The sequence below is a fragment of the Drosophila virilis genome, chromosome 4, assembly GCF_030788295.1.
Source record: "Drosophila virilis strain 15010-1051.87 chromosome 4, Dvir_AGI_RSII-ME, whole genome shotgun sequence".
NCBI lineage: Eukaryota > Metazoa > Arthropoda > Insecta > Diptera > Drosophilidae > Drosophila > Drosophila virilis.
In genome coordinates, this window is record NC_091546.1 from 13,017,152 (window position 1) to 13,041,626 (window position 24,475).

Below are 24,475 nucleotides of genomic sequence, written 5' to 3' on the forward strand. Positions count from 1 at the left end.
TCTCTCTCTCTCTCTCTCTTTCTAATTCGCACTCCCAGAGAGCGCCTCTCTTGTTTTCTGTCTTTCTAGCGCCCTCTCTAGCGCTCTTTCTCGCGTTCTCTCTCGCGCTCTCTCTGTTCTCTCTCTCTCTTTTTCTGTCTCTCTCTCTCTCTCTCTCTTTCTTTCGATTACTCTCCCTCTGTCTCTCTCTCTTAAGTAATATACATGTATTGTTTTTAAATTTTAAACTGGATTGACTAGACTTCTTATGTTGACTACAGAACAGCCTCTAATTTTATAAGGAATATAATAACTAAAATCACATATAAGATAACACAAATGTTTTTTTTTTTTAAATTGATTTACATTTATTTTGTTCCTTTTTTGTATACTTTTTAATTGTAGTTTTGATCTTTTAATCTTATAATGTGTTGATAAAATTAAAAAATTTAACATAAACATAAGCGCAATGCGATGCGAGTGTGTATGCTGTCTGTTTGTCTATTGGTCTGTAGAATTGGGTGTACATATAAGAAAATTACATTGACACAATTCGATATGTTAGATAGTGAAACTGCGACATTTCCTGGTGGACACTTCCCTCCCCTTTGGGGCCTATTTTTAACTCACACTTGACGGGGATCATTTGTTGTTGTAATGCATGGTTTTTGTGTGTTTGTTTTTTTTTGTCGTTTGTTGAATGCGTTTTGAAAGTTGTATAAAAATATAAATACAATAACAGGTCTCGGGAAATGTCCGAAAGCAAATGTCGCGCTTACAAAGCTGCTACCAACTCCCCTCACAGAGAACTTATGTATGTCGATCGTTGTTGTTGTTTCAACTGATTTTGTTGTTGTTTTTAACAGGGGGTCTTAAGACCATTATTGTTTGGGCCCGGTTTGAGTTTTTAATAGTTTTTTTTTTTTACTTTTTTGCCTAAGTGCATTTTGCCTCCCGTCGTTTCGATATATATTTTGTTATAGTTTTATTATTTTGTTTAAATTAAGAAATTAAGCTTTAAATCATAAACATAATCATTATGAAATATCATTTAAAATAAATTAAAAAATGAAATGGCATTTAGAATTCGTTTTCAGGAGCAAGGTCGAATCTTGGTGGGAAAGCCAATCCGTCGAATTGTGGCCTAACGGATGTCGCACGGGGCTGCAGAATAGAAACAAATTGTGCATATTAAAAGAGAGTTTAAATATAGGATTATAAATATATATGATTTCATCACTAGCCATAACATGCTTGGGTGGACGAGTCACTAAAAGTTCGTTGAGACATTTGACTAACTCACTAAGTAAGGTTGCACGTTATGTGGTGCACACATTGACGGGAAGGAAAAAGAGAGAAAACGAGCATATAAACGGGGTACAAGGGTAGCGTGAGCAACGCAGGACGTAAATAAATGCTCGAGACGTTCTCTATGCGGGGAATGTATGAAAGAGAGACTACACGAATGAATGAAACAATTGAATTCAGTGAATGAACGAAAAAATGAGTATAACGAATGGACGCAGCTCAGCAGAGAGCGTTAAAGTAACAAATGAACGCAACTCACCAGAGAGCGTATACGTAACAAATGAACGCAACTCATAAAAGAGAGCGCAGGCAATCGAATGAACGTTTGAAGGAAACGATGCTAATTGAATGATCGAATTTGCGTTGAATTTTGGAAGAGTTTCTCTATGTATGCGTCTGTGGGCGTGTGCTTGTAACGGTGTGTGGGAAATAGAAGTTTTCTAACATTCTGAGACAACAAGACAAGAACAACAAGAACGAGAACGTGAAACGTTAAACGTTTGAAACGCATCCGCTTATGGGAGACGCCACTTACAAATGTTATCAAGAAAGTTTCTACTGCTCCAGAGCGCACTCTAGCGGCCACCCCTTGACGCTGTAGGCTGCAGTACACATGTACAAATACATATACATATATATATATATATATATATGTGGTTGGTTTTTTTTTAATAATATAGTGGAAGAATAGTTTTGTATATATATATATATATAAATATATATATATTGTATGCAGTATGGTTGTAGAGAAAGCAAAGTCGATTGATTGATTGCTTGATTGATTTACTTGCTGTTGATCTTCATAGTTAGAAAAATTGTCAAAATGAACGCATTTTTGGTTGGTACTAGCTTATCGATGGATCGATGTATCGATAGATTGATGTTATCGATCATCTTTCATTTCTTTCTTGCGGTTTTATATTTGAATTATCTGGTTCGTTTCTTTTTTTCGCCCAGGTGCGTTAGCATGTGGTGGGTTGTGCCTCTAATTACAATTCTCTGTTCTACCGAATGTCGTATGATGCATCTATATTATTATTATTGTATATATATTAATTCTTATAAGCTATAATTCTCTTTGCATGTTTTTGTTCTCTCATTTCTTTTTTTTTTTTTGTTTGTTTACACATAATTGAACCATAATAGATTTTGTGTTTTTTTTTTTAGTTTTTATATTTGATTTTTCATTTTTGGTTGTGCCTCAAATTTTTCATTTAATTCTGTTGTTGTAGAGGTGATGTGTGAAGAAGCAGAGCACGAACCGCAATATGTAAGGGAAGAATATATATATATATATTTAAGCATATATATAGGCAATATAATCAATATACTAGAGAGATTTTGGCAACGGAATAATCTATAAATGGTAAGCAAAATGGTTGCTTTGTGTTCGCTGCTGAATGAGTGAGTGGAGCGTGGAGGGAATAGGGTATTTAATGGTTAGGTACTTACCGCTGGGCTGGCACCACGACCGACAGAACCGGCACGTCCCTTGGCGCGGAATTTGCTAATTGCCTGCTCAGCCAGATCGGCACGCTCCTCGGCTTCCTCGAGCTCCTGCTGGGCCTTGCGGAATTTGGCCAAGTTGAGGGCAGCGATTTCCTCGGCTTCCTCGATCTGCCTCTTGTATGTCTTGATCTTCTGTTGCAGCTTATCGACCAGATCCTGCATGCGTTCGTGGTTCTTGCGGTCCTCCTCAGACTGGAAGCTCAACTCCTTGATGCGGCGCTCAGATTTGCGCAAGTTCTTCTGGGCATCGGCGTGTCTTCTCTGCTCACCATCCAGCTCGTTCTCGAGCTCGCGGACGCGCTGCTCCAATTTCTGGATAGCCTTCTTGCCACCCTTAAGGGCATTGGCCTCAGCCTCATCCAGACGCACCTGCAATTCCTTGATCTGCTGTTCCAGGGCCTTTCTCAATTTCTCCTGGGTCTGGGCATGATCCTGCTCAGCGCGGAGCTCATCAGCCAGGCGGGCAGCATCAACCATAGCCTTCTTGGCCTTCTCCTCGGAGTTCTTGGCTTCGTTCAGGAGCTCATCCAGGTCAGAGTGCAGGGTCTGCAGCTCAGACTCCAATTTCCTCTTGGCAGCGGAGATGGAAGCGTTCTGGGCGGAAACTTCGTTCAGCTGTTCGTGGGCATCGGCCAGCTCTTGCTCGGCCTGGCGACGACCGCGATCGGCCTGCTCCAGCAGAGTGCGAGACTCTTCCAGTTCGTTCTGCAGAGCGTTGGCACGACGCTCGGAGATACCCAGCTGTTCGCGGGCATCATCGCGGGCTCTCTGTTCTTCCTCAAGGGCAGTCTGGATGTCCTTGAGCTGCTGTTGGTAGCGCTTGATGTTCTTCTGGGCCTCGGCGTTAGCCTAATGGAATTAAAAAGGAATAATGTTTTAGTTTATGGCTGGAAACATGTCGTGGTTAGTGGAGGCCTACCTTGTTGGCATGATCCAGAGCAATTTCCAATTCGTTGATGTCGGCTTCCAACTTCTTCTTCATGCGCAGCGCCTCAGCCTTGCCCTTGGCTTCGGCTTCGAGGGAGGCTTGCATGGAGTCGAGAGCGCGCTGGTGGTTCTTGCGGGTATTCTCGAATTCCTCTTCCTTCTCCTGGATGCGGCGATCGATTTCCTGGCGCACCTGGGACAGCTCAAGTTGAGCGCGGAGGACCTTGTTCTCCTCCTGTTCGAGAGCAGCCTCGGCTTCCTCAAGAGCAGCCTGGAGCTCGTCCTTTTCGGCTTCCAGGCGCTTGCGGGCCTTCTCGATTTCATGGATGTTGCGGCCACCCTCACCGATTTGGTCGAGCAGATCCTTAACCTCATCGGCCAAGTTCTTGTTCTCACGACGCACAGCCTCCAGCTGTTCCTGGCCTTCCTCGTAGGCACCCTTAAGACGGAACAACTCGGTGGAGTAGTTGCGGCACTCCTTCTGGGAGGCATCCAGCTCAGCGGCCAAGTCATCAACCTTAAGCTTCCATTCGCCAATGATCTTGTCGAAGGCCTTCTGCTTCTTCTCGGCGGCGTTGGCAATGGCATTGGCACGGTCGACCTCCAGCTGCAAGTCCTCGACTTCGGTGGACAGGCGCTGCTTGGTCTTCTCCAGGCCGATGCACTTCTGGTTGAGCGACTCGATGGTCTCCTCAGCCTCGGCAAGGCGGGCCTGCAGCTTCCTCTTGGCCTCCTCCAGCTCCTCAGAGCGGGCAACACCATCGGACTCGTACTTGCTGCGCCAGACCTGGGCCTCAGCGTTAGCCTTGCTGAGTTGACGCTGCAAATCAGCCTTGCCCTCAGCCTCCTCCTCAACCTGCTCGCGCAAGTTGTCGAGGTCGTGCTCCAAGTTGCGGAACTTGCCCAAAAGGGTGGCGCGTTCGCGAGACTCCTCATCGGCCAAACGCTTGGTATCTTCCAGCTGGGTGGTCAAGGAGATCTTGATCTTGGACAGCTGCGACACCTGAGACTCGGCTTCCTCCAATTGACGCAACAGATCGGAGTTCTCAATGGACAGCTTCTTCTTGCTGGCATCGAAATCGTTCAGAGTCCTGTTGGTCTCATCCAATTTGGACTGGACCTCGTTGAGGGTATGCTGCAGCTGCTTGGCGATCTTCTCCTGGGCAGCCTGTTGGACGATGAGAAATTGCAAGGATTAATTGAGGATATTCGCGGATTTCTTTTCAGGTTGTGTGGCAATTTGTCTTGTGTAAGCGCTGTACAATATTAGTAAAGGGTACATTAAAAGCAGGCAAAATATTCTTTAAGTAGGTCGTTTTAGTTTTGGTTTTCGGTTGGGGCTTCTTTTCTATATATATAAACATTTTTTTTTTTGGTTTTTTTCGAGACTTCTACCAAGAGTAAAATATACAAGTTTCGGAGCAATAACGTTCAGCATATAATTTACAGCAGCGTTCGCAGTCGAATAAAATCATATTGTTGTATACCTTCTCGTTGGTAATGTGATCAACACCGGCACGCAGATCGTTCAGCTGGCCGTAGTACTCGTTCTTCTCCTTCTCAGCCCTGGATTAGACAATATATAGAGAGTAGATATAGTGTTGTGGGTTAGTTAAGGGATTACAGTTTGTTGTTTTTGGGAATTCAACGAAGCACAATAAGGCGGAGAAGCGAGCGAGCGATCCGTAGTCCATTGTATCCTATAGAATTACACACACTAAATACGTTATATTCAGGGGAGATCAACAGAGAGAGAGAGAGAGAGAGACAGAGAGAGATAGCTAGTCACGCACACACAGTTGTAGTCGCTTGTTGTATGTGTGTGTCTGTGTGTGTGTGTGTGTTACATGCGTAGTGTATCTATGTATTTAATTAGGTGTATATGTGTGGTCCATTTGCCCCGTAGTCACGATCGCCAGTAGGAGATCGCGAACACGTTGCATATGGCCGACATATTACCTTATCGCGAGCCAACTGATCGCAGGCGGTACGAGTTTGATTCAACTCATTGTGGCAAGTCTGACGATCGTGTTCGGCCCTAGATTACAAAAAGTAGAACGAGAGTTGGGTTATATTTAGAAGCTGAACGGATCAAGAGCGATCGGTTGCACGTTAATATAGACTCTCAATTTTGGCAGTCGCGGCCGTCGCATCTGAAATAGCTAGCGATTTCTAGAGAGATCAATTGGAATTTTACTTACTTGGCCTTCAGCTTGTTGAGCTGATCAACCTGTTCGGCCATCTCAGCGACGGCATCGTTGTGCTTCTTGCGCAGGTTGGCCAGGGTGGATTCGTGCTGGATGTTGGCTTCCTCAAGATCGCGACGCAGTTTGCTCAGCTCAGCCTCACGCTTCTTGTTCAGCTCAATCTGGGCAGAGGTGGCACCGCCAGCCTCCTCCAGACGCTCACCCAATTCCTCGAGTTCGCGGGCCAAATCGGCGCGCTGCTTCTCAGCCTTGGCGCGGGCCTGACGCTCGGCCTCGACCTCCTCCTCGAGCTCTTCAATGCGGGCCTGCAGTTCCTTGATCTGGCGCTGGTGTTTGCCAACAACGACCTGCTCATCTTCCAGCTTGGCGGTGATGGAGGACAATTCCTTGTCCTTACGCTGGATGGTCTGCTCCAACTCCTTCTTGTTGCGCTCCAGATCGGAAACAGCCTCCTGGGTCAGCTTGAGGTCACCCTCAACCTTGCGCTTAGACTTCTCAACATCGCCGCGCACCTTCTTCTCGCGCTCCAGCGAATCCTCGAGCTCATCGAGAGTCTGCTCGAGCTTGGCCTTAACCTTGTTCAAGTGGTTAATCTTGTCCTCAGCGGCCTGCAGTTCCTCACCAGTCTTCTGGTTGCTCTCACCCTGCATCTTCTTCTCCTTGTTCAACTTGTTGATGAGCTCATCCTGGTGGGCGATCTCGTCGTTCAAGTTGCGGATCTGGTGATCCTTGGTGGCCTTATCCTGTTCGGCCTTCTGGACGCTCAATTCCAGATCCTCGATGTCCTTCTTCAGGCCAGAGATCTCCTGATCGGCCTTCTTCTTCTGCTGGAACAGCTGGTTGCGGGCATCTTCCTCCTGAGTCAGGCGCTCTTGAATGTCCTATATATGGATGAGACATAGATATTTGTACACATATAGTTGAGTGGATGAGTGGGTGCTACACTGGTTCCATCGATCATGGTCTAAATTTAGCAAAGTGCGCACATTAACAGCTCACTCGGAACTCTCAAAATAGCCGAGCAATTGCTACGCCCGATTGCACTTGATAAATTTTTGCCAATGTGATGTGCTTGGGGGATTTAAATTTTGATTTGGTTGTTTTTCCTTTTTGAATTTTTTGTGGGATTGGTAATTGGGCTTATTTTTGCAGGTAGGTACTTACGCGCAGCTGGTTCTCGAGGTCGTTCTTCTGGGCGGTCAACTTAGCGTTGCGCTCCTGGAAGTCCTGCAGCTGACCCTTCTCGCCGGACAGGGAGTCCAGCAGGGCGGTCTTCTCGGCCAACAGTTTGGCGTTCAAGACCTCCAACTCCTTGCGCACTTTCACTTCAGCGGCATGCAGTTCCTCAGCCTTCTTGGCCTTCTCCTCCAGACGCTGTAGATCATTGGAAGCATTTATCGGATTACTAAATGAGCTGCTCTCAGCGGGCGTTGGTGCTGCAGGTGCTGCATCGACTGCTGCTGCTGCTGGTTCAACAATTGGCTCTGCGCTTGCAGGCTCTGCACCAGCTGGAGGCTCAGCCGCAGGCGCAACTGCTGCCTCCTCGGGTGCTGGCTCAGCTGGCGCTGCTTCTGCAGCCTTTTTCGTTTTTTTGGCCTTCTTTTCGTCAGCCATTTCTTTTGTTTTTTATTCAATACACTTGATTTGAACTGATTGCTGATTAAATTGAATTAACCAATAGGCCAGTGTTAACCAGCTTGAAATATTTGCTTTCTGCTGTAATTCGTTCGAATTGTTTCGTTTGCAACGCGCCGCGGACTGGTCCAAATACAACTGGAATGGCTGCTGCGATTGCACTGTGCAGAAGCGTTCAAAATTTGGCTATATAAAATTTAGGCAGCAGCAACGCCCCGAAAGTGGCAGCCAGCTGTTGCTGTTGGGTTGCCTGCCTCTGGCATCTGTAATTGCCATCATAAATTCATAATTCACGAAATTCGCATTGGTTGCTATCATTTCGCACTTGCGCGGCCAACAGCAGGTGTACGCTATATATGTATATGTATATAAATATATATATATATATATATATATAGGTATATAATATGTGGTGCTCTCGCTCGCACATACATTTAATAGTTTGCTTGCTTATAATTACTCATCATCAGATTGAGAATTGAGTTGGGCCAATGCGGCGTATGCGTATTAATCATACGCCCCGCTGTACAGCCCCTGTCTTTCATTCAGCTGGCGCCGCTGCCTTTTTATTATTTAATTAGCAAGCTAATTGGCAACTGCTAGCCACTTAAAAAAACAGAAAAGAGCTGCCAGCATGTACGAGAATAGCCATTCAGATGGAGCTATAGATATATAGCTCAAAATATACATAGGCTTACTTATGCATATATGTATACGCATGTATATAGGGCCCCATCGAAATGCGCATTTACCGATTCCAGCAATCTATAGCAGATTTCGATTCTATATCGAGCAGCTCCGTTTTAGAGCGTAACCCAAACATTTCGAAAAAACAAGATGTGAGATGTGTGAGCAACGATTATGACAGCATCTATTTTTGGTAGCTCGATCAGCAGCATGATCATCATCAACGCGATCAACATGATGGCAATCGGATCGAAGAATGCGTATGTGGCATTTGAAATAGTTGTGGGCGTGGTCTATCGTGGTCGTGGCATTAAGTTGGCTTAATTAGCAAGCAACAAAGTATGCAGTCTATATAGTTCGAGTCTATTTAAAGATCGCCTTGCAGCTGCTGCCACACATCCAATTATGCCCGACAACAATGTAGAAGCTACCACGTTGAAGGGTCGGACATGCCAGGGCTATGCTTGATTGCCAGGCACAACTGGCTGGCCAAGTTCAAACCAGACAACAGAGCACTGCGATCATCATCTGATCTTATATACGTGTCATTTATTTTTTTATACTCACGGCAATTTCGTCCTCAATGCGGCTGACGTTGAGCAGAGGCTTGATCTTCTGCCACAGTTTGTACCAGGGCCAGGTACGCAGCTGCAGGTATTTGCGCAGATTGCGCTGGACAACCTTGAGGGCGACACGCTGCTCCTGCAGCTTCTTGAAGCCTCTGCGGGACAGATAACCGCGGGCCCAGGCCTGCATCCAGGACATGATCTTGCCGAGACGCTCATCACGGAACTCCTCCATCTGACCCAGGACACCGGCACGGAAGAACACCTAAATATGTGGCAAGTGGATGTGTCGATGTGTGGAACATCAAATAGAAATAGGTTAATCTCCAGTCGTGAGCAATACACATACAAAAATTGCGCGTGCTTTAAGCAAAAGAGCTGGGCCAGACAAGTTGGTTGGAGCCAACCTTTTGGCCCAGCTAAACAAATTTTTTTTTTGCTTAAGCTACAAGCGATTCTTCAAAAACACTTTTCGACAGTTTGAACTGGGATAGAATAGAGGATGGATTTTGGTACAAACAGAAAACAAAAAAACATAAAACACAGAAAGAAAAAAAAAACAAGACAAGATAAGAAACAACACACAAATTACGCTAAATGAAGAACATATAATGAAGTCAGTTGTAGATCGATGAGAATGGAAGACATTCAGCTTATAACTAGAGAGCGGTGTGTGCGTTATGTGTGAAGAGTTGCAGGTGCAGGACCCACTCAAGAAACCCGTTACCTGAGCCGTGTACTAACAGCTAGAGGCAGGACGGTTTCCGAGCGGGGGCATTGGAACCTTTAACTTGATTTTGTGTTCGTGTATGTGTGAGATGTGGTGCATGCAAGCTGTTTGTGGCTAGTTGAGTATATTGTCTCTGGATATACCTTTGTGTTACCCAAACGGTATTGGTCTTCGGGTAAATCGATAAACTTAATGATAATATCAGTGGCCTTTTTGTCTTTGTCAACGCCCTGCAATAGCTTTGGGCACATGATCTTGTAGCTGTATGGGTTGGTAGTATTAAATGGTATTTTTTGTATTAATTGTCAAGTGTTTTGTTGTTTTTGTAAAGTTTTAAACGTTTGTTAGCGCATGTTGTTTACTACTACCATAACTAGTTATTCAATTAGTATATACTACGGGCTAAGGAACAGTTATCTCTAAGTTAATGCTACCAAATTAAGAGTACCAATTTGTTGTTTTCTTTTTGGGGGGGATTTCTTGGATAGGGATTGTTTGGGTCGACCTTTTCTGTAAAGGTTTCGTTTTTGAGGGATATGTTGGATGCATAGCACGTATATGTCCCTTTTTGTATATGGATTTCGTGTACATATACCAACAGAAAAAGAGAAAAACAGAGAGAGAGAGAGAGAGAGAAAGAGAGTGACATGCGCACAGCGCACACAGAATATAACCCTAAGCTTTCTGCTTAGTTTACGGCTTGAGATCCTGTATGCCTGTGTGTGTGTGTGTGTATGTGTGTGTGTGTGTGTGTCTGGACATCTGTCTGGAAGCCATATACGAAGTGTTTTTGTTGAAGTTGAGTTATTCAGCTTTTTGATATTGTTTGATTGTAAAAAAAGAAAATTGTTTCGTGCCTTTGTGTTACCCAAACGGTATTGATCGTCGGCCAACTCGGTCGATTCGACGAGGATTTTCGTGCATTTCTTGGGATCCTCAATACCCTTGATACCCTTTGGGTTCAGGATTTGGTAGCTATATGTTGTTCACGTATAACATATACATATATATAAATGAATTTCATAAAAATAAACATAACATCGTGTGTTTTACTACTGTTCGCTATATACGATACATATATAACTATATTGGATTAGTATAACTAGCTTAGATCTAGTGTTATTTACAGTTGATCTGAAAGTCTCGAGCCACAAAAATATATAGAATCAAATAACTACTTCGAACTCGAACCCATGCTTCAGAACAGGGCTTTATTCTCAAAGGGTTTGGGAATCGGTTTGTTGTGTGCATGTGTGTGTGTGTAGATGTGTGTTGGTCTAAGTGGGTGCTGGGAATCGCATAACATTGGTGTAGAACGGGGTGTCTTTTTTGGGGGGGGGCAGGGTTGGGATTGTTGGGGGTTTAACAATCATTGTGCTGAATAGCGCCCCTAGCAAGGTTTTGTTTCTGTTTTCTGAAAGGGCGCCCAAAAAATTGGAACTGCAGAGTACGTCTCTGGCAAGAGAAAAATGAGAATATATATTGTATATACGGAATCTAGTTGTGTGGAATCCGTCAAGTGTACGGGAGATAGATAGATACGAAAGAACGAGCGAGAGAGAGAGAGAGAGAGAGATACGACAAAAATACTACTTGGAGTTGTAGAATGTTTTCAAAAATAATGTATATAGGAGGTACGCAAAATGCATTTCAAAAATAGGTCAAGAATCTGTGGAACGCGACTATGCCTTAGTGTGTCCAATACGATACATATCGGGATCCAATGTTGTGGATTCCAATATAAGTGAGCCACACTTCTTGGGATCATCAACGCCAACAATACCACCTGGATTTAGAATTTGATAGCTGCAAATGAAATTTCATTCATAATAATTTCTTTTTTCTTTTTGAATGTGTACACTTGGGACCACTTGTGTGTGTAGTTGTTGTTGTGTGTTGGGTGTGTAAAAGTTCGGATGCTTGCGCGTTGGCGTTTTGAGGCATCCAGTTTTCGTTGGATTATTGACTACACATATAAATATAATGACTATATATACATTAAATTGAGCCATCCACTCATATGAAAGAATTTCGAAATTGAAATAGCCGAATATGCAAAAAATATGTATATATTGAAACTTAATCATGCCTTGGTATGACCCAGACGATAGAGATCTTCATTCAGCTCGGTTGTCTCGATCAACACCTTGGAAGCTTTCTTGGGATCTTCGAGATCCTTAATGCCGCGCGGGTTCAGAATCTGGTACCTGTTAATACATTCATTGAGACGTCAAACAAATTGTGTGTAAAGAGACATAGACCATGCTAAATTTAAGTTGATTCCACCTCGCAAACAAATAATTAAATAAATCGAAGAACAACATGATCACACGATCACACAGCACTTGAACAAGAACTGGTACTGGAACTGGTACATGGTACATGGTACATGGATTGGTATACAAAGTGAGGAAATAGTGAGTGCAACAATCAAATAATTGAGATATACATTTTGGATTGGACCTTGGGGACTGACACTAACTGACTAGCACATAAATATATACATCAAATTATGCGTGCCTTGGTGTTACCAATGCGATACAAGTCTTGGTCCAGTCCAACGGCTTCCAAACACTTGGTGGCAGCGTTCTTAGGCAGCTTTTCAGCTGCCATAGCAGCGGGTGCCAGAATCATATAACTAAAGTTAATTTCAATAGAATTTTAGCAAGTTAATATTTTTCAAGATACTTAAGAGAGAGAGAGAGAGTAGAAGAGTAGTGAGAGGAGGCCAAGCCCCATTGGCTCCAGTGTATATACAAAAACTTGTGCTTCATAAAGCTAAGAGTAGGTATTATATAGTATGTATATGTATTAACTAACTGATAAGTATGTCTAATGTCTATGTCTAATGTCTATATGTGTATATGTTTAGGTGTGGACTTACCGCATCTTGAAGTCGGGGTAGACCATTCTGTTGGGGAAACCTTTACGGCAAATACGGATACCTTCAAGCACACCGTTACAAGTCAGCTGGTGCATAACCAAGTGAGCATCAACCATGCCAGGCTGTTTCATTTCATTGGGAATGATGCAACGGACGAAGTGAGGCTGTGTCGAGCGCAGAGTTGTCATCAAGCTGTTCAACTGCTCCTTGTAGGCAGACGAGACAGTGGCGAAGCCACCGCCCTTCTTGCCACGACCGCCCTTGGCCTGTTCACCGCCGCCGGACTGGCCGGGGTGATCAGCGAAGATTTCGATGAGCAGTTTGTTCTGCGACTTCTTGAACTGATCGACAACAGTGTCGTTCAGGGGATCCTTGTTCTTCTCCAACCAACCGGTGATGTTATAGGCGACAACACCAGCATAATGGCCGATGGCAAAGTGAGCTGCCTGCTGGCCGGGCTTTGGTGGCTTGGGCTTCTGGAATGGAGCCGACTTGCCCAAATGGGTGTTGGTCAGCTTCTCCGAGAAGGTCTGATCGGTGGCCTTGGGGAACATAGACTCTTCCTCAAGAATCGACAAGATACCCATAGGCTGCAGAAATGAATAGACAAAATCGTTGATTAGTATACCTGCAAAGGGAGCTAGAACTTCTGTTCTTAGTAAAAAGCACGCATTAGACTGGAAGCAACATAACGCACAAACTAGACTAAACATTTAGTTTGAAACATTAATCAATTAGTACATATAACTTACCCACTCGTTAGTTGAATATAGCTTATACGCATATTAGATCTATTTAGTTGTTGTTGTTTGTTTGTTTATTTAGGCTAGGCATTCTTATGACTATGGTTATAAAATCTTGCAGTGCAATTTTTGGTTAGAATAAAGATCTATATAACAAGTACAAGTGGAGTACTTTTGCAATTGTGTATTATTGGTCAGCTTAGGCTATCTGTCTCTGAGATAGTTGTGGCCCTGTACCTTTTCAATCAAATCAATACACAATTGCAGATCCATGCCGAAATCAATGAAGGTCCATTCGATGCCCTCCCGCTGATATTCTTCTTGTTCCAAAACGAACATGTGATGGTTGAAGAATTGTTGCAGTTTTTCGTTAGTGAAATTGATGCACAATTGTTCGAAACCGTTGTACTGTATATCGGAAACGGAACAATATTTAACATATATAGCCGGGTTAGTCAGATGGTAACAAGTGTGTGTGTGTGTGTGTGTGTATGTGTGTTAGTTACGTGGGTTTCTTATTTCTGCCCCTTAGACGTGTGTACTTCAACACGTTTGTCGAAACATAGATTTGTTTGTGGGTATGTGTGTGTGTGGGTGGGGTGGGGGTGGTTGGTTGACTGACTGGAGAGTAGGTTACGCTTTTGGGCGCACTTCTTCCAAATAGAGCTGCAATGGGTAACGCTCTTTAAAGGGTTCATCAGTTCTAGATGGCTTTCCCAAAGAGTAGTCGACGGGCTTAAACTATATTTATATATAAATAACAAACACTTAGGTGCTTAATGAAAATGGCAGGCAAGTCTGTAGAGAGAGAGACGTCGACGGAGCCGCGCTGAACGAACCTTTTCAATCAAATCAATACAGGCCAACAAGTCCATACCGAAATCGATGAAGGCCCATTCAATACCTTCCTTCTTGTATTCTTCTTGCTCCAAAACGAACATGTGATGGTTGAAGAATTGTTGCAACTTCTCGTTGGTGAAGTTAATACACAGTTGCTCGAAACCGTTGTACTAATTTGTGCCCGGGATTTATTTGTAGTGAAAGGTAAACATTTAAAACAAGTGCATAGATAATATGATGTGCTGGGTGTGCTTAATAAAGTGCGCCCTTACATAACAAGGAAAATAATAATCTGTGCTCTGTGTGGGAAAAAAGTGCTTTTATGTACACACACAACATGAACGTTTCTTTTTATTTTTTTTTTACCTGTTCTTTGCTTTCTTTTGGTTTTTGGTTGCCTATGCGTAGAGGGTGCAGGTGCTATGCCTTGGAAAAGATATTCGAATATTCGGTGCTAAAACACACAACAAACAATTTTCTGGTGCAAGTAGGACACATAACATTTGGAGGTGGGTATATTGAGTTTATGCACACATATATATATAAATTGATTAGATCAAGCACCTTTTCAATCAGTTCGATACAGGCCAGCAAGTCCATACCGAAATCAATAAAGTCCCAATGAATACCCTCTTTGGTGTATTCCTCTTGTTCCAAGACGAACATGACATGGTTAAAGAATTGTTGCAATTTCTCATTGGTGAAGTTAATACACAACTGCTCGAAGCCATTGTACTACGTTGGTTTGGAGGAATGGGGAATATTTACATATTATATATTAAGCAGCTCTAAAGTTTGACTTTTTATCATTTGTTGTAATTGAGTTGTGTGTGCATGGAGTGCGTAAAGTGCACCTAATTGGAACTAATCCAAAGTATTGCCCAAGTAAACCCAATCCTAGCTTGTAGAGAGACGTGTTAGCAGTTCGACGTCAATGATACAAACCGGATAAATATCCGATGTGGGCTCATTGACAGTCGCATCAGCTTATCAGTTAGACCTATGACTGGAATTCTATGAAGAGAATCCTTTGAAAGAAATCCTATGTCATGAATGCTATGCAAGAAATTCAATGCCAGAAATTCGATGACAGAGAATACCTTGTCAGAGATCGCATGGCGGAAATCTTTTGTCAGGAATCCTATGACAGAACACTTGGCCAAAAGGCATAGCTGGCAAGCCCACGTTGTGATCCAGTCCGAAAATACTCACGTCGAAGATTTCAAAACCAGCAATATCCAGTACACCAATGAAATGCTGACGCTTCTGCTTGGTATCCAGAGTCTCGTTACACTTCTTGACCAGCCATTTGAAGAGACGATCGAAGACACCCTTGCACAGAGCACCAATGGAGTTGGTGACCTGCTGGACGTTACGGCCCTGGGTGACGAACTCGTTACCGACCTTGATGCGGGGCTTGAGCAAGTTCTTGTACAGCTCAGCGGTGTCGCAGCCGAACAGCTTAGACACACGGCCACCCTCCTCCTCACCATCCTGTTCAGCCTGCTCCTCGCGACCACGTTGCTTGAACTTCATGCCACCCATATGCATGACAGCGGCGGTGATCTTGTACACATCCTCCTTCTCCTGCTTGGTGAAGCCCAAGATGTCGAAAGCTTGCTATATATGCCAAAACGGTTATAAAATGCATTTTTTTGTAAAATTAGTTTTTGTTCATTTATCGCTCAGGTGTTTAGTGGAAGGTTTTTCAGCATTATTTCTGGGTATTTATTACAGCGTTTTCTTTTTATGTTGTTGAGTGTAGCTTATGACTAGATCGTGCAGCATGCATAAGAAAACAAATTAACAACTAGATATCCAAAAGTACTTGCGGCATAAATATATATATATATAAGTATATAAAAAGCGCTCAATTAGTAGACCTATATAAAGTGCTAGGTATTTGTTTTGTTTTTTTTTTTTTGTTTTACCAGATAGCTTAGGTATTCCGGAATCGATAGACAGCATAAATCAGCTGGTGCTTGTTGGCTTATAGACTAGCAAGTTGTGGAGGACTTAAGGGATAATCGTGCGTGCTTTGTGTATTTGTATTCTTGCTTGGATAACTCTTAACCTGTTCGGCGCTCAAGTCATTTGTGGGGCCGTTAAATATAGTATTATATATAGAGAAGAACAACATACACGGGACTTAAGAATCTAACGATTTGTACGCTTGTGTATTTGGGTTGTTTCTGGTACAAATCGCGCACACTAGCCGGGAGATATACAGTACACACATAAATATCGTAGTTATAATTATATATATATATATATACATATATATATATATGGTATATATACTAATTGCATACACATTCCAGCAAGCTAAACACAAACCAATTAGATCAGTCCATAGAAGTGACAGATCAGTCCATATTAGGTACAGTTACAGATAGGTATATCTGCTACATAGATTTGGTTTTTAAGGATGCTTTTAAAGACTCAATAATCAAAAAAAAAAAAGAACCGGGCAAGGGATACGTCATTCGTCATACAATCTTACGCTATGGGCATTCCAATTAAAACACAGATAGAGACTAAGTACTGGCTATACATATTATATATATATATAGAGAGAGATATGAAGTACTAGGTCTGGAACTGGAAACTGGGTAACCAAAAAGAAATAACACATAAAATATATATCTGTGGGCGTGTTGGTGTGTCATACAGCGGTGTTCGGTATTGGGTACAATTGTCGTTCAGACAGTACCGGAAACATAAATACCCATATTTATATATGGGATGTATATATATGGGCCTTCAACTGCCGTCACTTACATCTGCCAGCTGGAATTCCTCAGAGTCATCGATACTGGGCACAGTGACCTTGCCCTGGGATACGTTAAAGTAGTCGTAAATGTTATCAGAGAGCAAGCACATGTCTACATATAGTCGGAGAGAAGGTATTTTGGTTTAAACAGCAACAACAACAAAAAATAGAAGAGTATAGAACAGAGCTTATGGGCTAAGTCAGATAATGTGTCTAAGGATCTGTGTGGCCTATCAGTGTATCTGTGTGTGTTTGTTTGTGTATGGGCGTGTGTGTGCTGTGTTGTGCCTTGTGTACAGGGAGGGTTGCCCCACCCAAAATTAGACTGGTGCAATATGTATATATATATTTATATATTATTAATATTTTTTTTAAGCCAGGAGCGGGCTTCTCTCAAGTACCTATGGCATTTCAATACTCAAAATATATATAGTTGCTACCCGGTGTCAAAACGAATCGTAAAATTTTGGTTGGCTAGGTCCACAGAGACCTCCTGCTCCCAGCGTTTTGGGATAGTTTTAGGGTACGGTTACATAACTAGGTGAAAGGTGCAAACTACAGCAAAACGCGAAAGATATAGATATGCTAACAGAGAAAGTGAAGAAGAGACAGAGAGAGTGAGAGTGTGGTAGAGAAAGAGAGAGAGAGAGAGAGAGAGAGAGAAAGCGTAAGATAATTCCGGAACAACACTTGAAAATTAACACACTGTAAAATATATAATATATATACAAAGTTTTCATAGCTACGACTACATTATACTTGAATCGGAAATTCAGGGCGTGTACGGTTCAAAAACAACTTCAAATTGTGGTGTCGTACATAGATAGAAAATACAAGAGAGAGAGTTTTTTTTTTATAATTTTTAAATATTTTACAAAAGTTCTTGTGGATAGGGATTCGTTTTTCGGAACGGGTAATTTCTTGATAATTTTTTTGTTTATTTTTTTTTTGCGTCGCCGGCAACACAACTTACATCGGTTAACTCAAATTCTTCACCATCGTTGACACCGGGTATCCGTGTTTTACCCTGGCAAATGCCAGGATAATCACCAATATGTTGGGTAAGAAATACCATCTCTAGTTATTGATTGGAGTTTAGCATTAAGTTCAATTCAAATACTCCAGATACAAAATACAGATGTGTAGAATAGTTTTGTTTATAATGAGTACGGCCCTAAAGCTAGCACTGCCTACAAAAAAACCTAGCTATTTTTATATTTTTAATGCTAGTTCTTGGTTAATTCGTTATAGGATTAGGGTTATATTTTGGCTTAGCTTGTTTTTGCGTTTGGTTTGGTAAAAAGCGTTATGAATTTTTGGGGACAGACATGACAGGTTAAAATACATTGATATAAATTGAATTGATATATGTATGTATATATATATGGGATATTTTGAGTACAACATTGAAGAGACGACACGGGGGACACATAGTATATATATATGTATATGCATGTGTTTATGAAGAGCTGATGCTCCGACGTGGCACAGACAAATATGTTAACATTTAGTTAAAGTTTGTTGGATTAGAACACAAATGTTTTGTTGAACAGATATATGAATATAAGGTGAGCATATGTAAAGGTAACCATGTTCTGTATGGCCTTACATCCACTGCGACCCATTCTTCGGCATCGTTAACACTTGGTATTGTCGTTTTGCCTTGTGATACGATACGATAATCGTAAATGTTGTTCGACAGTCCACAGTATTCTATATACATGTATATATACATAGAATATATGGGATATATCGGGGAACAACAGTTGACGATAGTTCGTACGTTATGTGGTTTTTGTGTATATGTTTGGAGGGGGTGTACATGTATGTAAAAGGTAGAGAATATTATTTAATAAGGATATTCTGCAATATGTTTCGTGTATTAGTTTGGGGATATGGTATGAGTTAGGAGGATAAATGAGTTTTTTGGGGATACAGGGTGGGAATTTAATGGTGGGGGATCGCACGCGATTACTAAAAAGCCTTCAACGTATTCCAATAATCCGTATCTTTGGATGGTTTGTTTGGCAATTTGGAATAGATGTCAGCTACAGCTAGCCAGATAGAAGCGTATAGACCTACGTAAACGCTACGATATACGATAACGGTAATAACGGTAACGATAACGATAGCGATAACGATTACGATACGCTATAAGCTATAGCAAAAAGTTAACCAAAATAATTACTCAATTACGATATTACGAAAGAAAAGAAAATAAGTGTCTAGTAGTAAGTGTAACCAAAATACAATTAAACAATATAACACGCTTGTATCATATGAAGGACAATTACATCTGTGAGGTGGAATTCCTCAGAATCATCGATACTGGGCACAGTAACCTTGCCCTGGGAGACAATGTGGTAATCGTAGATGTTATCGGTCAAACCACAGATTTCTAAACAGATTGAGTGGAGATTGTGTAGAAAGTAAATAAATAATATAGCCTTTTGGTGTATTTAAAGTGTATGGGTGTGTGTAGTATGTGTGTGTGAGTGTGTGTTTTTGTTCAGTTGTTGAACCTAAACCACTTCTAGAAGTACTGAAAGATATTGTAAATATAGGCAAGAGACAGCCCTTGCTCTGGCAGAGAGAGAGAGAGTTGAGAGTAGGTGAACTGGATGAACTGGATGATAATGCGAGCATATTTTTATACCTTTGACACCAGCAACGGCACCGGACATAATCTGGTAGAAGATATGGTAGGAGCGCTCCAGGGACTGCTGAGAGATGACACGAGCCTTCTCCAACAGATCTGTAAAAGGTATGCGAGAAGAGAGTTAGCTGAGAGTTACAACAAAAAAAGGGGGGCTTGCAAAACTTACAGGTCTCAATATCAGCACCAGCCAGTTTACCAGATGGACCGAAATGAATACGGATGAATTTACCCTGAACAAGTGGAGAGGAGTTTAGTTGAGGATGAGAATTTCAGATGATTTAAAGTTATCAATTGATACTTACGAAACGAGAGGAGTTATCGTTACGCACGGTCTTGGCGTTACCGAAGGCCTCAAGCACAGGATTGGTTTGCACAACCTGATCTTCCAGGGAGCCCTTGTTCTTCTGCGACTCATCCTTCTTGCCAGAAGCGCCAACAGTGGCGAAGTACGCAATGACCTTCTTCGTGTTCTCAGTCTTACCAGCACCAGACTCACCGGTAATCAACATAGATTGATTCACGTGGTTGGTCAACATGTCGACGTAGGCACCGTCAGAAATGGCAAAAATATGGGGTGGCACTTCATTACGGCGCTTACCACGGTACATCTTAGCGCAACGGTTGGTATAGACGGGGTAGCGCTTATAGGGATTGATGGCAACGCAGAAAAGACCGGAGTAGGTCTATATACGGCATTGCAGCGATGGAATAAAGATAAATATCGTCAATTAATAAAAGAAATTCTGTGCGTGTTCGATTTCTGTTAGTTCTACGGATTAGTCAAGATGGTCTCTAAAACATTGGTATTCCTTTGACAAAACTGCCGGCCCGTGGTCTTTTAACATTTTCGGCGGCACAAAGTCATGTTTTAGAGCCCTCTTTGAAGACAGTTTAGTAATACTTTTTTTTTCATATATATTGTTGTCTGTTTTGTTTTGTTTTGTTTTCATTGTTGGGTCAACCAGTTTTTGGTGTTCGTTTTGTGTGTGTTTTATGGGTAACTAACTAGAATGTTTTGGTTTTTTGTTTTTGTAGGGATACTTGTTTAAAGTTTTTGTTTTTGGGTTTGCTGGATTGGGGATTTGGTGATGTCTGTGATGATCTTTAAGGTTTCAGCTCAGCATCCTTGGTGTGTGTGTGTGTGTGAGCTGTGTTGTGTTGTGGTGTTGGGGCTTGTGTGCTGTGGTGTGTGTGGTAAACCGTTTTCATCCCAGTGTAAGGTTCATCTGACTGGACGGCAAAATTTGTGCTTAGTAGAAGCTGTATTAGTGCGGACAAATCACAATTTGTGGCATTGATTAGCTGTGGTTATGTAGACGGTATTAGGAGCTGTATGAAATTATGAATGTTATTTTTCATGTAATACTAGGAAATAGGCTAAGCTCAAGTGTTAGCCGTACTACCAAATATATGCTTTAGTGATCATTTTTGAAGCGTTTTACGAAACTAACTGCGCTTGGCTTTAGATTTGGAATCAGGTTTACAGATTGTGAGTGGATGATCTTGAAGCGGTTTTTAGAAACATTGAACGCTGGTTTTTTTTTAATAGGGTTTTTTTACTATTGCCATACCGGTAAGGCAATTACTTACATAGATGAGCTTGTTGTAATATCTCTGCCTCAAGTTATGGAGCACAGAGGCATCGTTAAGGTATGTCAAGTTAGACATATCCTCAGCTTTTTCGTATTTCGGAGGGTTCACCTGCTGGAGCTGATCTTTCTTGAAGTCTTTCGTCTAGTTGTATGTCATTTAAACAGTTCATAACGTCGACCCATTTGCAACCCATTTACGTATATCATTTTTTTATTTTTTATTTTTTTGTATTATAGTTGTTAGGCGTGGTTAGCAGTTGTTGTTTATAGTTTATTGATTTTTTTGAGAAAAGAGACCGAAAAGAAGAGAACCCATATATTAGTGAGTTTCTGACTGGTAACACTTACGTAGATAAGCTTATGATAATAACGCTGGCGCAGATTGTGCAGCACGCAAGGTGTGTTCAGCACGGTCATGTCAGCCATATCTTCAATTTTTTCGAATTTTGGTGGATTCACTTTCTCCACCTTCTCGGATTTGAAATCTTTTACCTAGTCATATACAGTGAAGGGTTTTTACTCGATTAGCATTAGGTTTTCAAAGTGCTCAATTCTCGCAAAAAGGCCTCGCCACCGACCACCATTTGTTAAGCTCCTTTTGTAGTACCAAAAGTGAGGCTTAGCAAAGGGCAGCCAATATTGAGTCCTTCTAGACGAACCACTAGGCTCTTTCAAGACATAAGCTGTAGCTAGTATATGACATTGGAATTGGGACTCTGGTGCATTTACCTCTCCACCAGGCAGACCGACGGAGACGATATCGCCCTTGGTGGCCTTGATCTCACCAAGAAGATAACCCTCCTTCTCATCGGGCACCCAACAACTCTTCTTCGAATCATAGGGTTTCGATTGATCGATACGTCTTTGTTCCAAAGACACGAACAGGTATGGGGTGGGATCCTCATCCTCCTGGCTGGCAGCTGGCTTCGGCATCTTGATTAAATTTCGCTTTTAAACTTAAAAACTCGAGAAATTATAATTGGGACTTTTCAAAAATTCTTATTTCAATCGCGTCGTGAGCCCAAAACTTCCCTGCAAATATAAAGTATATATGAATAAAGATTAATTTCATGTCGTGTATATGCGTAGACCCATTTAATATTTTCTGGATATTTTTCTCTTTGCTTTTCTAATTTTCTTAATTTTTTTTTTATTTAGTTTGTTTATTTTATAGTTTTGACCCATTTTGGCAGCAGAGACAGACACACTCATGTGTATGCGCGTGTATGTGTGTGTGTGTGTTATTATTTTTCAAAATATCTCGCGCATATTTTCCTATCCAAATATGTGCATGCTTCAATATTTCCATGTAAAGTTTTTAAAAATTTCGTAACCGGATATTCGTTTCTTCGATTTTCGCTTTCGAGCACCTCCCCCGATTCAGTTAATTAATTAGGCCTCGTTGTTGTTGCTGTTGTTGTTGTTACTACTTATAAACAGAGTCCGCCAGGAACAACAACAAAATGTGTGGGTTGTCGCCTAAATATAGATCAGTGCCATATACCCGCACATACATATATATATATATCAATGTATATATATATATGTTAGATCTTGCGTGTCCGCGTCGCGTCTATATGTATGCGCTCTATGTGGGGCGTTTCTATTATTACGTAATTCCGATTTTCAGTAATTTTTCCCGTTTTATTGTGCCGAAAATATGTTTTTCTCTTTGCAGTAAATTAATTGTATTATATAACGTTTAAAATTCAAGTTAATGAACGGGGTATTTGTTCCGATTTCGCTTTCTGATTATTTAACAACTCCGAAATTTCGCCGAACCTTCTAAGAGAACACTCACACGCTAGCTTTTTCGAGAGTTTTCGAACTTCCCACGCTTTTCAAAACTTGGATTCGGCCGTGTGTTCTAAAACACACGAGTTGCTATAATGCAATGATCGCATTTGACACGCTTCTAGAGCGTTGCGATATACATGTATATATATATATATATATAGTTCGACAATCGGCAACGAAATCGGCCGAAAAAAAGAAAACAACGGATACTACACGAACTTTTAACGAATGCGTTATTTTTAAAATTCTCGAAATTATTTCGAAATTAAAACACACGTAAGTATGTATATATAGCGAAACATATACATATATGTGTACACACATGTATATGTATGTGTAGTTTTGTATATGTATGGCTTGGGGTATTGGGTTGTTGCGGAGCTTTTCCTTTCCTACATAATATATACATATGTACACACACGTCGTTTCTAATACATATGTTCCTTATAGCGCTCTCTTTCTAACGTACACGGGGTTATTTTTAAAACATTTTCGAAATATTTCGCCCATGTGTATGCGCATATGTATCTAAATAGATATCGCTGCCACAAGTCTGTGCTCTCTTTGTGTACGCATATTTCAAGCACAGGTATTCAGGTATTTGAATTGATCTATAGTAATTCGAAATACTATTACAACATTTCGAATTCGATCAAGTTAATAGCAACGCAAGCATGCTTTCTTTTTCTATAAAAGGGATTGATTGCAATTAACACTATTTAAATAACCGAAAGGCATTTTCTTTTTGTTTTTTAATATTAAAAGCATTTTCATTTAAAATTCATAACGCTTTCATATTATAAATTCATTTTTTTCAGTTATAATTAAAATTTTTAGGATAATTATAAATTGAGAAATTATAATGAAGAGTTCCCAAAGAAAAAGCTAGTTATATGGAATTGTCAGCCATCCTTCAATTGATATTGACATGGTTATGCACACTGACAGTGTCATAGAGGGTATTTCTAGGAAATGTGGCTATTACACAAGACGCTGATTATGCGTGAACTGAATTCGATATGTGAAATCGAAATCGAACAGGGTTCCTGCTGGTTTCATGGGTTAGTTGAAGTGAATGCGGAGATATATATATATATTTATAGAAAGAGCGAGAGAGTTACGTGGGCTTTTAAAAATATGAGTTAATTATAATCCAGTTAAAGGCGTTTCGTATCGGTAGTCAATAAATCCAGAGTCGATAAAGCGTATTCCGTGTCACTTTTCAATTGGCACTTTGGCCGTTATGTGCATAGTTTATAGTTTTCGGCTTGGGTCCTTTGAACAGGATAAGCCATAAAATGCAACACTTAATTTAATTTACACACACACAAACACGCACACGTTTTATATAGGTAATTGTTTTAAAAATTTGATGCCTTTTCGTTTTTTTTTTTTTTTGCTTGGTTCTTTCGGCTAAAAGGTCAAATTGTTGTTGTCTCTTTTACACTGCCAGCTGAATTGCTGAATTGTTGAATTGCTGAATTTTTAATCTGTGTCTGCTGCCGCTTGAGAATATCCAAAAAATTAGATCGCACATCAAAGGTGTTGCACTTACGCGCTCGAAAGCCGTTCTGAACCGTGCAACCGGTAAACTTGCCTTTTATACGTGGCAATTTGATACCCCATAATCTGTGCCGCA

General features: G+C 41.3%; 1 protein-coding gene across 35 annotated transcripts; it reads right to left on the reverse strand.

The window, feature by feature from the left end:
* Window positions 1-860: 860 nt before the first annotated feature.
* Mhc (myosin heavy chain) lies at window positions 861-22,914 on the reverse strand. 35 transcript variants are annotated; one of them, XM_032438639.2, is made up of 19 exons: window positions 22,841-22,859; window positions 21,769-22,071; window positions 21,038-21,181; window positions 19,750-20,130; window positions 19,614-19,677; window positions 19,445-19,543; window positions 19,083-19,186; window positions 15,228-15,635; window positions 14,015-14,185; window positions 12,433-13,022; window positions 9,692-9,809; window positions 8,820-9,083; window positions 7,095-7,304; window positions 5,925-6,811; window positions 5,211-5,289; window positions 3,716-4,891; window positions 2,740-3,645; window positions 1,823-1,889; window positions 861-1,143 (listed from the first exon to the last, which is right to left on the reverse strand). In XM_032438639.2, exons 2-18 carry the CDS (start codon window positions 21,970-21,972, stop codon window positions 1,863-1,865), a joined length of 5,832 nt encoding a protein of 1,943 aa, XP_032294530.1. In that variant the 5' UTR covers window positions 21,973-22,071; window positions 22,841-22,859; the 3' UTR covers window positions 861-1,143; window positions 1,823-1,862. The 35 variants fall into 35 exon arrangements, with proteins under 35 accessions (XP_032294530.1, XP_032294531.1, XP_032294528.1 ...); XM_032438640.2 differs by lacking the exon at window positions 9,692-9,809 and adding an exon at window positions 10,406-10,523; XM_032438637.2 differs by lacking the exons at window positions 9,692-9,809; window positions 19,083-19,186 and adding exons at window positions 11,237-11,354; window positions 16,797-16,900 and having other exon boundaries at window positions 22,841-22,858.
* Between the last annotated feature and the right edge of the window lie 1,561 nt (window positions 22,915-24,475).

Excerpts from the sequence above, each read along its gene's own strand:
- Mhc (XM_032438636.2), bottom strand. The coding sequence starts at position 21,972 with ATGCCGAAGCCAGCTGCCAGCCAGGAGGATGAGGATCCCACCCCATAC. Across the intron at positions 21,532-21,768 it reads TCGGTCTGCCTGGTGGAGAG|GTAAAAGATTTCAAATCCGA; the intron begins GTAAATGCACCA and ends GTATATGACTAG. Across the intron at positions 3,646-3,715 it reads CTCTGGATCATGCCAACAAG|GCTAACGCCGAGGCCCAGAA; the intron begins GTAGGCCTCCAC and ends TAATTCCATTAG.